The sequence below is a fragment of the Sciurus carolinensis genome, chromosome 4 (assembly GCF_902686445.1).
Source record: "Sciurus carolinensis chromosome 4, mSciCar1.2, whole genome shotgun sequence".
Taxonomy (NCBI): domain Eukaryota; kingdom Metazoa; phylum Chordata; class Mammalia; order Rodentia; family Sciuridae; genus Sciurus; species Sciurus carolinensis.
This window is the reverse complement of record NC_062216.1, coordinates 51,175,338-51,190,911: the sequence shown is the minus strand read 5'-3', so window position 1 is coordinate 51,190,911 and position 15,574 is coordinate 51,175,338. Positions and strand designations below refer to the sequence as shown.

Here is a 15,574-nt window from a genome sequence, read left to right as displayed (position 1 = left end):
GGTTACAAAACAGGAAAAGCAAATATAAACAGACAGGAATAGACTTAGCTTCATTTGTACATGCGGCTTTTAGAGGCATCTGGAGCTCTATTCACACACTCTAGAGATCTCTTTAAAGAGAATTTTTATCTTTCTTAAAATAGTTTTTAATATTCTACAACAAAGATAAAAAATTTTAAAGATGGAATGAAATGAAAAAGCTCTTATTTTAAAAGGCATCAAAGTCACTAACAGTGAGTTTTTAAATTTCTTTTTTAGAAGATTACCCAAGTTATCTTGCTAAAAATACATTTTTTTAAAACAGAAGTGAAAAAATGACAGGTACCAATATTACTGTGTTGGATAATTTCTTTTATAATATAGAAAAGAACATTTTTTTTCTACAATAGTTCTACAGTCACAAAGAGGCTTGTGGAAAAGGGAGCTGCCCGATTGAATTTTTTTTTTTTTTTAAAGAAACAAAACCAAACACAACCGCAAACCAACAGAAACTGAATTCACGGCCCTCATTTCAACAGCTTCTCCTTCTGCCTTGACCCACCCTCCTCCCAATATATCTCCCTCCCCTCCCCACCCCATCCCCACCCCATCCCATCCAGGAAGCAATGACATAGCTGAAGATGTAGGGAGAGGGCAGCACAGTGCACTTTCTACATAGATGATTCGGAACTGGAATAGTATATACAGAGAAACTGGGTCCTACACAGCCTTGCACATGCTCAGAGTTGATAGCGGTAAGGTGTGAAATTCTGCCTTTTCTATCTAACACACTTAATTGAGAAAGTCAATTAAAGTGTATAAAAAAACCAACAAACCTGTGCATTTGAAAAACTTTAATGCCTAATTAGTACTTTAAAAATTTATCTATATAAAATGTACAAATAAAGGAGAGACTTATGCTTATAGGTATTTCGTTAAGCAGTACTTCTCCCTTTTGGATATTTGACTGCACATACCAAGTGGTATAATAGTTTCCATCTTCTAATGATGGAATATATATATATATAATTTTTTTTTTACCTATCCCTGGAGCAAGTAATAGGAAGAGAATGGGTGAACTGGTTGCACAAGAGAAAAGGGAATGAATTGGGAGCAACATATGAACCTGCTAAAACCCTGCTGTCCAGATGTGCCCTACTATGCTGGTGGTGAATCTATCCCTCTTCTCATTAGCCATTCAGGGGAGAGGGGCTGGTGCACTCTGATTCACAGGGGATAAACTTAGGACACTGAAAGACAAATGAAAACTAGAGGTATGTATTATTAAGTAGTTATAAAATGCACACCATAATCTCCCTTTGGACGAACATTCTGAGTCATCTCTTCCAACATAAAATTAACAGTGTCAAAGGTTTGTCAGGCATTTTTCAAATTACTAAAACATAGTCATCCACCAACACTGGATGAAAGACTGTTAAGAGGCAAATCACTGGGGACTGCTGTTTTGAGTTTCATCAGAGTCAAAGGCTCAAGAATCAAGACCCTTAGTTAGCATTTCAAAGTACATACTAAAAATAAGAGGCTGGGTGGGATATGTGTGTTATGGCTGATTCACCAGGTGGTAAAAAAACAAGAGGTTCATTTCCTCTTTTTGATTGTTAATTGACCATCTCTATTCCTCCAAAGGCTGGATTAGGATTGCAAACAGCTTTCCTTTGAGATTCTGCTGTTAAGTGAGACTTACAGTATTTTTGTGTCTCTGAGTGCTGAGTGGGAATATTTTTAAAAAAGAATGAAAAGGTTATATTACACTTGATTCAAGAAAAACAAAGATTTCAATGAAGTCTGTCTATAAAGAAACATTCTTGGGGAAAGGTTTCAAGAGGTGTGTGTGTGTGTGTGTGTGTGTGTGTGTGTGTGTATATATATATATATAGGGAGTGGAGGGGATTTAAAAGGAGAAGCATTTTCCTGTCTCACTTTATTAATAATAATAATAATAATAATAATAATATTAACAATAAGTTTAAGGAGCTTGGGTTGTTCTCCATGTCCCCATCCGAGTCTCCCATAAGTGCCTCCTGCTGGAATGAAGTAGGAAATGAAAGGTTGGGTTTGGAGGAAAGGGTGTGGTTAACCCCCGAGATGTATATATATAACATTTAAAAATGACAACATTGGGAGCTGCAAACAGTGAGGGAAACATACATTTTAAAAATAAAATAAAGGGAATTCACTTTTACACAAATTCTGTCCATGTGGTGTGTAAAGAAAGTAAGGCTCTTTTTAATTATGAAAAGATTTTGTGCATGTTTCCCCTATCCCCAAATCCATTTTTAGATGAGTTCTACTGTAAAATGCTCAAGATTGTGAAGAAAACTAAAACCCAGAACAAAATGAACCCAAAAAAAGAGAAGATCAGGTTTTCTAAAAAATAAAATAAACCAAAGAAAAATTCCTCTAATCTACGGCAATATTTTAACTGGAAAAAAGGTCCATTTTTCTCTGGTTTGTCAGTATAAAAGGTTCCTTTATTTATATATATTTAAGTTTTTAACTGCAAGTTCATCTTGCTCATCTTCTCATGTAAGGTCCATTGAGTGACTGCTTGGGCACGCCAGCAGCATTCATGTAGCTGTGATGGGAGGGGCCAGTGTACATCATGTTTCCATGAGGGTTTGGCTGCATAGGCTGCTGGGTATAGGCCTGGCTCCCCATCATTCCCATCTGCATCTGCATAGGATACTGTGCTGTCTGGTTCATGTAGGCAGGGTTACTATGGTAACTGCTGTTCATCATGGGCTGTGTCATTCGATAGCTGTTCATGGCATTCAAGGTGTTCATATTCATGGAATTGACATTATAGGCGGGAGTTGGCATTAAATTAACCCCCATGTTCATGCCACGCTGAACAGCCAATGCACGAGGGCCAGCCTGCATGGCAACCGCTGGTGGACTGCGGCCATAGAGCTGCTGCTGATGAGCAGCTGCAGAGGGCAGTGGTGCAGATTTGGAGCGAATGGAAATGTGCCCCTTGACCGGCATTTGCCCTTGCAACCTCTGAGTGTGAGGAATGCCAATGTTGGTGGCAGACATGTTACACTGTAGCAGAGGTGATGTGAGGTTCATAGTAGTGGATGCCAAGTTGGGGGGTGGTGTCATGGTGGCTTGTGCTTGAGGGGTCCCAGCTAATGGATGAGATGGTGCTAGCTGAGCGAGTCCTGTATTAGACAAAGAAACACTGGTTGCATAGGAAGTCACAGCAGGAGAATGGCTATAAGGCATGGCATGAGGGTCCATAATGGTGTTAGTCAGCTGCTGCAACTTGGCTAAACTGAAGGTGGCTGATGGTTGAGAGTAGCTGCCAGCACCAAAATCCCCTGGAATCCTCTCATAGATACTTATGTTCCCAGTGCTTCCAGATTCTGGTATCTCCATGATCATAGGAGCTGGAGTGAAACTATTATTCATACTACATTGTGATAGTGGGGGTTGCTGTTGAGGTGGGGGTGGGGGCTGAGGCTGCTGGGGCTGAGGCTGCTGCTGCTGCTGTGGCTGGGGTGGTGGAGGCTGTGGAGCTGGTTGTTGTTGCTGCTGCTGCTGCTGCTGCTGCTGCTGCTGCTGCTGCTGCGGTGGTGGCTGCGGCGGCTGCTGCTGGTTACTGGGAGGCCTCTCTACCACACAACTCTGAGGTGACTTGATATTGCAGTTGGTAGTGGGCTGGACAGTGTTCTGCTGCATCATGCTACAGCTGTTGCCCATGTTTGCCATTTGCTGAGTGACAACACAACTGTTTTGGGTGAGGCTACTAGAGGATGACAATCCACTGTAGGAGCAGCTGCTCTGAGAGGAGTTATTCCCACATATGCTGCCACCCATTGTGGAATCATAACTGCTAGGGTTCTCGTAGTTCTCTGTGGTGCTCTCGATGCTGCCCAGATCACTGAAGCCACTGTCCACTACCTGCTGAGAGTGGTCTGATACGGAAGGCACATCCATCATGGGGCTGGTCTCCATGTTCTGCATAGAAGGTGCGGACAGAGATCCTTGTTCCGGACTGATCTGTGTGTAACCACTCTCCAGGGCAGGCACATTGGGACTGCTGACTGAACGGACTGACTGGCTGGGATGAGACTGAACTGAGGATATTGGGCTATTATGTTCTGAAGTATGACAGTCTTCAACTATTGACATCTGAGGGTCTTCATCAGCCTGGGTGTAACTCTGCAGGGTCTGACAAGCTGCAAGTGTTTCTTCACAGTCCTGGTAGGCTTCCTCATGCTCATTGCTTTCCTCTTGAGTCAAAGATTGCACTGCTTGGACAGTTTCCAGATCCAGTTCACTATGAGGAATCTCTTCTTCCTCTTTTAATTCAATTAATTCTTCCTTAGTGTTGGAATCTTCTTCATGGTCATCCTCAGACCCTGGCATATGCTCTGATACCACAGATGTCTCATGGGAAGGCTGTTCCTCTTCAGAATCTGGTTCTGTTTCATCTTTATCCTTTATGGTCTCCCTACTGTTCTGCATGTCAGTATCTAAAAAAGACTCCTGACCACCTGGCTCCTCCTTGACATCTTCTCTAATGGGTTGCTCCTCTGGCTCCTGTTTCTTTGTAGGTTCCAGATGACCATCGTCTTCATCATCTGCATCATGGTCTTCATTCTGATTTGCCTCTGTGGTCACTTCATCGTCTTCCTCTTGCTCCTGTTCTTCCAGCTCTTGTGGCTCTTCCTCTGACTGCCTTTGTTCTTCTAAGATGCGAGGCTTCTCTTCTTCCTCCTCTGCTTCAGGTTCTTTCATTTCAGTTTCAGGACTGTTGCTGCTGTCCACTGGAGAAGCGGCTCTAACTTCACTGCTGGTTGTGTCCTCTTCCTCTCCCTCTTCAACCTCTTCTGCTTCCACATGCATCTCCTCTTCCTTCCTTTCTTCTAATAAGGGCAAGTCTTCTTTTGGCTCAATAGTTTCTTTGTCCTCTTGGGTTTTGAGTTTACGACTAGGTTTAGGAATGGGGACAATGGGCTCAACAATGCGTTCTTGAGTAGAAACAGCTAAGATATCCCGATTCAACTTAAATCCTGGTTTTCGACCAGGTCTTTTCTTCCAGTGGATTGGTTTGCGGCTCTTGCCTTTGGGCCATCCCTTTTTCTTTTTCATAGGTGTGGATGTATCGGGCTCAAGGGAAGAACTGTTCACATCACGTTTCCGTAAGAGAGATACCGGCTTTAGGATAGGAGTGTCTGTACAGGAGGGATAAAAAAATAATAAAGACATTATACCTCTACTGCCTTTTTCTGAGACCAGCATGTACAAAAGAAATGATTTTATGAAGTATCACTTTTATTCATTAACTGTAAAATGTAAATAAGCTTTATAAAGATGCAAATAATAAGTAGCAATTAATACATTTATCATATAATTTTTACTGTGTAAGTGACAAATTGGCTTATTCTTTTTTTCTTTTCCTGCTTTCAATTCATGGCATCTCTCTGATGTTCTTAGTTTCCACAAAATCATTACTTCAGGTAGAATCATTAGCCAATTACTGCAGACAATGTTGTTTGTATGGGAATAGCTGCAAGGCATTTAGTCCTAGACAAGTAAATTAAAGCATTATAATATTTTTAATTTTTTGTTTTTAGATATAGATGGACATAATACCTTTTTATTTTATTTATTTATGTGGTGCTGTGGCTCAAACCCAGTACCTCACACATGGGAGGCAAGCACTCTACCACTGAGCTATAACCCCAGCCCACCAATTATATTTAATAGATACAAATTTTATATTTTTTTCTGCACCATGGTAAAAGATACATAACATAAAACTTATTTTAACTTATTTTTAAGCATACAGTTCAGTGACATTAAGTACATTCACAATCTTCATTAATTTTTAAAGGTTAAGAATACCAAGGTGAGGGGCTGGGCTTGTGGCTCAGTGGTAGAGTACTTGCCTAGCATGCATGAGGGCCATGGGTTCTATCCTCAGCACCACATAAAAATAAAAAAATAAAGGTATTGTGTCCACCTACAACTAAAAAATAAATAAATAAATAAATAAAATACCAAGGCAGAATGGGATTTGGGAAGGAAAGTTAAAAGGGCATAGCTACTGATAACTTGAAAGTAAGAAAAGGAAATGGTTGCATCAGAGAAAACCATCCAAGTCAAAAGGAATTTAAACAGGGTATACTATTTTAGAGTAGAGTGATTTAAAAAAAAAAAAAAAAAAAAAGAATGTAAAGTGTTAAATTTAAAAGACAAATTTTTAGTTTCTTAGGTGTATATTTCAAAAATATAACACAAAACTTCAGAGTATCGTTTAAAGCAAAGAATTCAGTCATCTTATCACTATATTAAAAGCATGTTACATAAAAACATAAGAATGAAGGAAATGCAAGTTATTTGCTAAATTTAAAAATAAGATTTTAAAAAGCAGAATAAAAAGCTCAACAAATTAATGCATAAAAGCTAAAGGTTTATGACCCCAGGTAGACAACCAGATTTCTTCAAATTTAACCAGCAAAGCTCAGTTTGAGCCCCAGGCAAGGCAAACATACTATAGATGGGGGAAGCATGATACAGTGGCAAAAACTTCAGGCTAGAATGAAAAGCCTAGTTTGTGACCTAGTTCATATTCTAGGCCTTATTTTTTGTATCTCAAAGAGGAATGAAAACAATACTATTTTAAAGTAAGGAAGATTTTTATCTATATCATAAAACTTAAAACTCACTGAATTATTGCTATTATTTATTAGAAATTTACTACTAATTGGATAAGACATACTAGGGATGGTTCAGGAAGGGTTCCTGAACAGATCTGAGCAAATTCCAATTTACATGAATCTGCTCTTACTGAAGAACTGCCTTCTTAGCATTTACTCATTTAGCAATATTTACTAAGTGACTATCTCAAGCATGATGCAATGAACAAAAAGTCCAGAGAGTACACACTCTAGTAAATGGTTATTCTACCCTTCTGATATTAAGTTCAATGCACCCACTGAGGTTCAGATAAAGAATGAGAAAGAATTATGCTAAAAAGAACAGTATCCTAATTATTCACAGTAAAACTATTTTCTACAGAGGCAAAAACAGGTCCTGAGTAAAAGGAGAAACAAATGGAAGAATCAGCATGGATATACTTGATACAAAGTTTAAAAAGACTGCCACATGTTATTTTGCTTGCTTAGTGAGTTGTGTTCATTTTTCAACCTTTTGTTGAAGGGTCTGCAGCTATTATTGCTATGTATTTAAAGACAATAAAACTATATGTAACAAATCTGTAAAACATACCATCACCATCATCTGACTCCTCATCTTCCTCTTCATCTTTAGACTTTCTCTTAGATGATCGACACCTGAGAACATCCTGTGAGGACAAACGATGGAAGTATCCTCTATGGAAGAGTTCATTTTCATCCTCTTCCTCCTCCTCTTCATCAATCTCATATGTGGGTTCTAATCTTGGCATTGGTCTCTCAGAGTCAGAGTCTTCAAAAGGTTCATCTAACACCTCTGTGGTCTCAGAAATAGTTTCCGTGACTACACTGCTATTGTGGTGTTTGCGTTTTCGGACTCTCCTTCTTCGGTGAAGAATTGGTTTCTATTTAACAGAGAAAGCAAATATATATAGTAATGAACAATGTCTTTGGTACTAAAAACATGAAAAGAGTTAAAAACCTAACAGAATTAGAACATATAAAATGAAGATGCTCTTTGCCAGAAAATATTTTAAACATTATTTCAAAATATTAACATGCTATATATATATGTATTAAGAATACGAAGATGACAGATAATTGAATAATCTGGAAAAACATGCAAGCACATCCAAAAGGCAGATGTAATTTTCTTATTAAATTTACTACTAATTAGATAAGACAGATTAGAGATGATTCAGGAAAGGTTCTTAAACAGAACCCTTAACCTACTTCTCTCTTTTCCTTAAGAACAAAAAAAAAATAAAAACACTGTCTTACAAACTACTCTGGAGGTTAGCAGCTCAGTGAAGTTGTATGCCATTTTCACGAACGATCCATAAAACAGTTACAGTGGAGCGTAGAAATATAGAGTGGAAATGTATTTACTTGATATTAATGATGTATTTCAAAAATAAAATAAATCTGTTATTAAAATTAGGCATATTTGGCACATCTCTGCACTGGGTTGACCTAGTATCTTGAATTACACAAGTCATATCACAAAGTAATACAGATGACATGCCAGGAATTATCTAATCCAATCCTCTCATTCTATAGAGGTTCAAAAAGCTACAGGACTCGCTCAAGTTCAAACATCTACTTAGTTTAGAAATCATAAGTCTCTTCATTCCCAGTCAAGTCAATTTCTTCAAGAATATCAAAAGTACTTACACTGGATGCTACAATACTGTTTTTATACAAGGAAACAGCATTTTTTTTTTTAACTTTACCAATATAAGCCCTAGGACAGCAAATACTGTTCTTCATTACCATGTAATGAAGAGAAGAATTAGTCAATGTTCAATTTTTGCCCACTAGAAATCTACTGGTCCTAAGTGAGAACACAATTTACAAATTAAAGAAAATGGCCTTACTCCTTGGAGAAATGACTGATTCTAAGGTTGAGACAGGAAGGACATAAGAAACCTGGAAGATCTTAGAGTGTCAGAAAGTAAGAAAGTGTTCAAAATGATGAAATCCACAATGATGAGGGCTATGTATATTAAAGAGACAGGAGAAAAACTGAGAGATCCAAATGGCCAAAGCAGGAATGATGTGAGCAACAAATTTAAAAATGTAGTCATATCAGATTATAAACTGAAATAGCAGATGAATGTCTGAGTTCATAATGATATAAGTAAATATCTGAATAAATCACTATATGGGGGAGAATGGACAAATCTCCCAAGCAAATAATACATGCAGATACTCTGCTCTTAGGAAAACTACTCATATTGTAAGTGTGGGCTGCATACAGACTTTATTCCAGTATGGTATGCAAGAGGAAATTAAAAAAAAAAAAGAGTAACTTGATAATGAAGAAACCTGACAAGCACTACCTAGGTTAAAATCAATAATAAGAAGTCATACTGATAGTACATGCCTTGTAATTGAAACACACTGATACACAGATACTAATAGAAACCCTTAATATGATGGGTTGAGAATGGCATTTTACTTCTATGGTCTTCTTCTCAAAAAGATATAACCCCGTTCTAATATCATGAGGAATATTCTACAAAAATACCTGAACAGTAATCATTACAACTGTTAAGGTCATCAAAACAAGGAAGGTCTGAGAAACTGTCAGAACCAAGAAACGCCCAAAGACACATGACAATTACATATAATATAGTATGCTGGATGGGATCCTGGAACAGAAAAGGGAAAACTGGAAATGTGCATAAGTACAGATTCTGGTAACTAACCTACAAAGGATCACTAATTGTGAGAAACATACCATATTAATCTAAGAGGTTAATAATAGGGGGAACTGAGTATGGACTATGTTGGAACTCTGTACTTTTTTTGCAATAATGATGTGTATCTTAAAATGTTCTTAAAAGCTTATTGTTATTTTTTAAATGGCCCTATTAAAGAAAGGAATCATTTCACTGCTTTGGATGAAGGCTGTCACCCATTACTACAAAGTGGGCTCATCCAGGGAGCTGACATACTTTAGTCTTACAAGCATGTGACAATGCTGAAAGTTTGCTTCATAGCCTGGGATATTTCTAGTATTTGGTAGTCCCCCCTTACCAGTGGTTTCATTTTCCATGGTTTCAGTTACTCACAGTCAACTGCGTCCAGAAATATTAAATGGAAAAACCCAGAAATTATTCACAATTTTAAAATTTCATGCCATTCTGAAAAATGTGATGAAATCTCATGCTATCCTTCTTTTTCCTTCCTGCCCTGAATGTGACTCATCAGTTTGTCCCATGTATCCACCCTATATATGTTATCCATCTGTCACTAAGCATCTTAGTTATCAGATGGACTGTCCCAGCACTGCAGTGCTATGTCCAAGTCACCCTTGTTTTACTCTGTAATGTCCCCAAAGCATAAGGAGAAGTGATGCTTACAAGTGAGATATATCAAAGAGATGCTGTAAGGTGCTTGCTTTAAAGGAAAAGGTGCAAGTACAGGAAGATTTTGAGAGAGACCACTTTCATATAACTTTTATTATAGTATACTGTTTTATATGTTCTATTTTGCTATTTTTGTTGTTAATCTCTTACTGTGCCTGATTTGAATATCAAATCAGCAAGGTAAAAATGGTTTACTCTTAAATAAACTTCTGACTTCTAATTAATTCCCATGAATCAAACAAGTCATATACATATTTAAAATGTTCCTTGGGAAGATCATAAGCTACAATATATTGAAGTTTAAAGTTTAAAACATAACATACTAGGAATTTCTACCTTTACTCTTCCAGAACTGAAGGAGAAGACAAATGAGCACAATAAACTGCAACTGGAGGAAAAAAAGACACATTACCTTTCGCTTCAATGTGGGTTTTGTAAGAATTGGTGGTGAGTTTGACCGAGGACTTTCTGGCTCTTCCTCCTCCTCACTGCTCTCACTGAAGCCCCTAAGGAGAGCTCTGTCACCATCACTATAGCAACGAGGCAGTCTATCATTTCCTTCTGGTAATCTGCACTTCAGAGCCTCAGGGCTTTTCTTGAGCTGTCCTCGCCACAGCTCAACCCCCTCACTTAATCTTCTTTTGGGAATGTCTGGCTTCCCATCCTGGCTTGGGTGTTCCTGAGAGGCTGTCAATTGTTCTTCACTTTCGGTGTATTGTTCTTGGGAGGTTTCTGATTTTTCCTCACATTCTCCATATTGTTCCTGAGGAGTTGATGATGTCTCTTCCAACAGCACTTTAGAATCTTTATCACCAAAACGTTCCTGGGTCTTTCTGTTCTTCCTCGTGCACCGGCCCCTCCGAGATGGCTGATTATTTGCAGGAAGACTATCACGAGGAAGGACCTGTTTGTTCAAACGTGTAGAACTGGCTGGAGTCATAACTTCTGGTTTCTTTTCACTTTCTACTGAAGAATAAGAATCATGTTCTTTGTTCTCCCGAGACAGAGACTTTCCTATCTGGTTTTGGAAAATAAAAGTGTTGGTTAATTTTTTAACCCTATTTAGTTTTTATCTACCTACCCTGCCCTTTCAAATAGAGAGCTAAGAAAAGGGAACAGAGTTTTAAAAGAAAAATTATTATTTAGTAGCTAACATGAATATTTCTTATGTGGTAGACAATTTTAAATGCTTTATATATATTATTTATTTATCCCACATAACAACTGTGTGAAAAATAATATATCCCCACCTTGAAATGGGGCAACTGAGGCAAACAAAAAAACTGATCTGCCCCAAGTCATGCAATAATAGTAAATGAAGAAACTGGGACAAAAACCCAGCAGGCTAACTCCAGAGGTTGGGCTCTTAACCACTATAAATACCACCTTCAACATACAAAATGAATAATATTGTTGTTTTTATAAATATTAAATGAGATTGTTTTATAAAATTTGTGAATTTTATGTCCTCAAAGGAGGACATAAAGGATGAAAGCACTGCTTTAAAAAAAATATATATGAAAGTATACAACACTTAAGAAAAAAATATTGCAACTATGCTATGCAGTACAGCCAGCCATCATCAACCCTTAATGGTTAAAGACATCTGTATGTCCATTGAACTTTTCAAAGCTCTACTGAAAACATGCATGTTTCTTTTATTTTTTTTAAATGTCTTCATTTTAACAATTCTCAGATTTAGATTCAATTCAGATTCTTCAATTACTATGCAGTTTAAAATTTAGCTGCTTATTGGCACTCTGATAAATATTTAGTCAAAATTAACACATTATAATAAGTCTGATGGCTTCTAATGGTCTAAAGTTTTTAAAAAAACACTAACAGGTAAATAAGACCTAGTCTTCCTGAAATTTTTGCCATTGACACAAACTCTGACATTCTAACATGAACTTACTTTGTTGGTAAGTTATTGTAATACACGTCACAAAACTCATGAAAAATAAAAATAAAAATACATCAAATATAAGAAAATACTGATGCCCTTACACTGGTCTCTAATTCTCTTTCCTGGCACTGTGGCTCTTCATTTTCTCCTTCATCAGCCTCCTCATCTTCCTCCTCTGAGACAACAGAGTTGGAGACTATGACAGGAGTCCAGCGTAAACATTCTGGATCCACATCTACAGGTCGCAGATTCAACTGAAGCTTTGCCATGTGATCCTGGATAAGTTTTTCCCGGCGGATAATCACAAATCTAGAACCAGAGAAAAGTTTATAGCAACCAACAATGTACAAGATGTTCATAAAAATGAATGTCATCTCCATGAAAAACCCTGGAGATGATAATGATGCATGCCTCAAAATAGTCTGTTCGGAAAGATGAACTATGGAAATATACCACAATGAAATAGGTGAGAAATATGAAGTTGGGTCTCACACTACACTATAGCAATGGATTAAGTTATTTTAACCATTTACTTACTTATATATCCCACACCTGCAATTTCTCCTGCCCTCTTGAGTTCTTTCCTAGTCTCGAATATTTTAGCTCAAATTCCTTTTATTTTTAACTTTAAAAAATATTTTTAGTTGTAGATGGACATAACTTTATTTATTTATAATTTATATGGTACTGAGGACTAAACCCAGTGCCTCACACTCCACCACTGAGCCAAAACCCCAGCCCCAAAGGCCCCCTTTCTTTGTGACCCTTTCCTAACTACTTTAGGCATGGGTGAATGGTCTATCCTTTCTTCCGATTACACATTTCAGTGTACCATTTATATGGAAATTAATCATGGACATAATTTACTTAATGACATTGTTTTCAGAATTATTGCTTTTTATAAAAGAGCCTACCCCACCAATACTAGAAGATAAAAAATTCAGTGGCTTATGTCCCAAAGTTAGAAAAAAGATGAAAAAACAGTTTAAAATATATATATATGTTCATTAGAATCAAATACCGCAGAAGCAAAAATGATGTGGCAATACCAAGTACATCACTTATTGCTCTTTCATCAATAATCTGACTGATCCAAAAACTTAACATCTGTTCATCTTTTAAAGGTGTTCAAAGGGATGTGATACTCACTGGTCACTACGGAAGTCCAGCATGCGTAGGTGGTGGAGTGTGGAAGTAATGTCTTGAGGGCAGATACCTGTCAACTTGCTTAACTTCTTAATGCTGATCTGTTTGTCATTTTGGTGATAAAGGCACTCCAGTATTACACTTTTCCAATAAGCCATATAGGATAAACGACCTAGATCTGATAGCGGTTTCTCTGGAGACCCTGCTTGGCCTTCACGCTTTGATAACAAATAACCTAAGAAACCATCAAATAACAAAGATGTCAGAGATCCTAAAAATGTTTGATTCACCAAAGTAATAATTCTCTTTCCACAACCAAACCAAGTTATTATAGGCAGTAATAATTTCAAAGGTAAATTCCTTCAAAAGCAGGAAACAACACAGCAGAACTACTTTAAACTACTATTTGCAGGGAGATTACACAATTTCCACAGATTGAACATTAGGTTAAATAGTCAAGCTGTTAAAAATCAGAACTTAGGCTGCATTCATAAGAGTATGGCAAGAACAGTTTTTATTGTAATGTATTATGGGCATGTTTTCTTTGGACCACTAGATGGCAACTGGTATATCTGAATTGAGAAATATAAAAGAATGCCTTAGTTTTTGTATATTCCTAGTTTAAGACTGTGGTTCTGTAAGTGAATTAGAAGAAGAATTTCTTACTTCAATCAAAGCTCTCCTTATAACCCTATCATTTTAATTCTCTATGAATGTATGGTGCTATTACTCTGTCTTCTTGTCTAGTGCATGACTCAAGAATTAGGAAGGGGAAAAAAAAGAAGCATAAATCTTAAGGCAAAGCATAAAAAATGGAGAAGGCAGAAGAGACATAGTTTTCTTCATTATTAAAAGAATTCTTAAAGTAGTCTAAGGATGGTCATCTGGAAGAATCTATTTACATTAGCAAAGTAAATGAAAATGAATACTATAGTCATATACATTTTGTATACCTTAAAAGTATACTCAAGAAATGCTAATCACTATAAAGAAAATATTTCCCCTAATTTTACTATTTAATAATATTTAACATGTTCAATCATGAATCCTACCTATTTCAAAGCATTACCATAAAATCATTTGAGTTCTACTTCTTGCCAATCAAAAAAGGTCAAGAAAATGTACAAAATAACCAACAGCACCTACTTCCAGTAAAATATGCTTAGGAATAAAATTGAAAGTCAAGTAGAACAAGCTTAACTAGTCCATGAGAATTAACTTCCCAAGACTGGAATCAAAATCCTAAGTTTGAACCATTATGTCAGCATATACTCCTTTGAATACAATTTCATAGCAATAGCTGAGGGAAAATATTCCCTCAAATTACTATTTTATAACATAAAAGTTAATGCAAAAACACATTTAACTTTCTAAGCTACATTCTCAATGTGTAAAACAGAATGCGGTTTCTACAATAACCTCTGAACTGTTTTCACTTTTTAACTCAGATTACTTCCTGCATCATTCACTTTTTAGAATTTTTAAACTTGTGTTGCAAATTTTTAATCAGTAGGTAGAATGCATAACTAAAAAACATACATTTTCTCAGATAATGGGGTAATGAAAATGGGGCAGATGCTGTACTTCTTCTTAGCACTGATTTAAATAGTTACATAAGGTTTTCAGTACTGCTGTATTACTGCATAAAACTAAGTTCCGCTATAAATGAACAGGTGAAAATAAAAGATATTTGGTACAGATCATACAAACTGATATTCAGTATTAGTTACTGAAAAATATTTTGTGTCCAACCAAAAGAAAAAGAACTTATGGCCTAAATTTATTTTTAAAGTCCTATACAAAAATATGACAAGATATATTAGAAGCCCATACATCATTACAAATAACTATTTATCTGGTTTACATGAAGAGAAAATGAGAAAGTATGTTAATATAATCCTTACTGAAATCGATGAGAAACCTGCCATAGCCCTTACGCTGGTATTGTGGAAGAATCATTATACAGGAAACGTTGTACTTCTGTTGGCAGTGCTTTTCCTGGTGGAGAAAAAAGAAGACATGTTTGAAACAACACGTTGATAAAATGAATAGTAATGCTAATTATTAAGAAACAAAGACTAATAGCTAAAACCACTACCCTGGTCCCTTGGAAATAGCAATGTACATCAGGGGAAGAAAAAAAAACACCCCACTGGGAGAAGATAGGGCAACGTGAAGCCACTGCCATTCCCCACAAAGCAAACATCCCAGGAGAGTAAAAATATAATGATGCCATCCAACAACACCACCTGCAACTCAAAACCAGCATGTCAATGCCTAAGATCAGCAAAGGAATCTGAGTCCCAAATAATCTGTAATGCTACAAACAATGAATTAATGCAACACTCTGTGAGAAGATTTATCACTATTTTTGCCCCACTCCCTATTAGCTGTAGTTAATTTTAAACAAAATAGTTCTGAATATGGATACAAATACATTTTTGTATAGTAGTTAATATATTATTAAATACATATTTAGCTAGTGAAGTAGCCTTGAAGAACTA

At 36.7% G+C, this 15,574-nt stretch overlaps 1 protein-coding gene across 4 annotated transcripts in view; it reads right to left on the bottom strand.

Moving 5' to 3' along the window:
- Positions 1 to 590: 590 nt before the first annotated feature.
- Positions 591 to 15,574, bottom strand: part of Kat6a (lysine acetyltransferase 6A) — a 95,880-nt gene continuing 80,896 nt past the window's right edge. For all 4 annotated transcript variants that reach the window (XM_047549116.1, XM_047549115.1, XM_047549118.1 and 1 more), the window contains 6 exons: positions 14,975 to 15,068; positions 13,074 to 13,305; positions 12,026 to 12,233; positions 10,431 to 11,036; positions 7,240 to 7,549; positions 591 to 5,180 (listed from right to left, as the gene is read on the bottom strand). In XM_047549116.1, the coding sequence (XP_047405072.1) occupies positions 2,515 to 5,180; positions 7,240 to 7,549; positions 10,431 to 11,036; positions 12,026 to 12,233; positions 13,074 to 13,305; positions 14,975 to 15,068 (4,116 nt within the window). In that variant the 3' untranslated portion in view covers positions 591 to 2,514. The remainder of the gene's footprint in view (positions 5,181 to 7,239; positions 7,550 to 10,430; positions 11,037 to 12,025; positions 12,234 to 13,073; positions 13,306 to 14,974; positions 15,069 to 15,574) is intronic.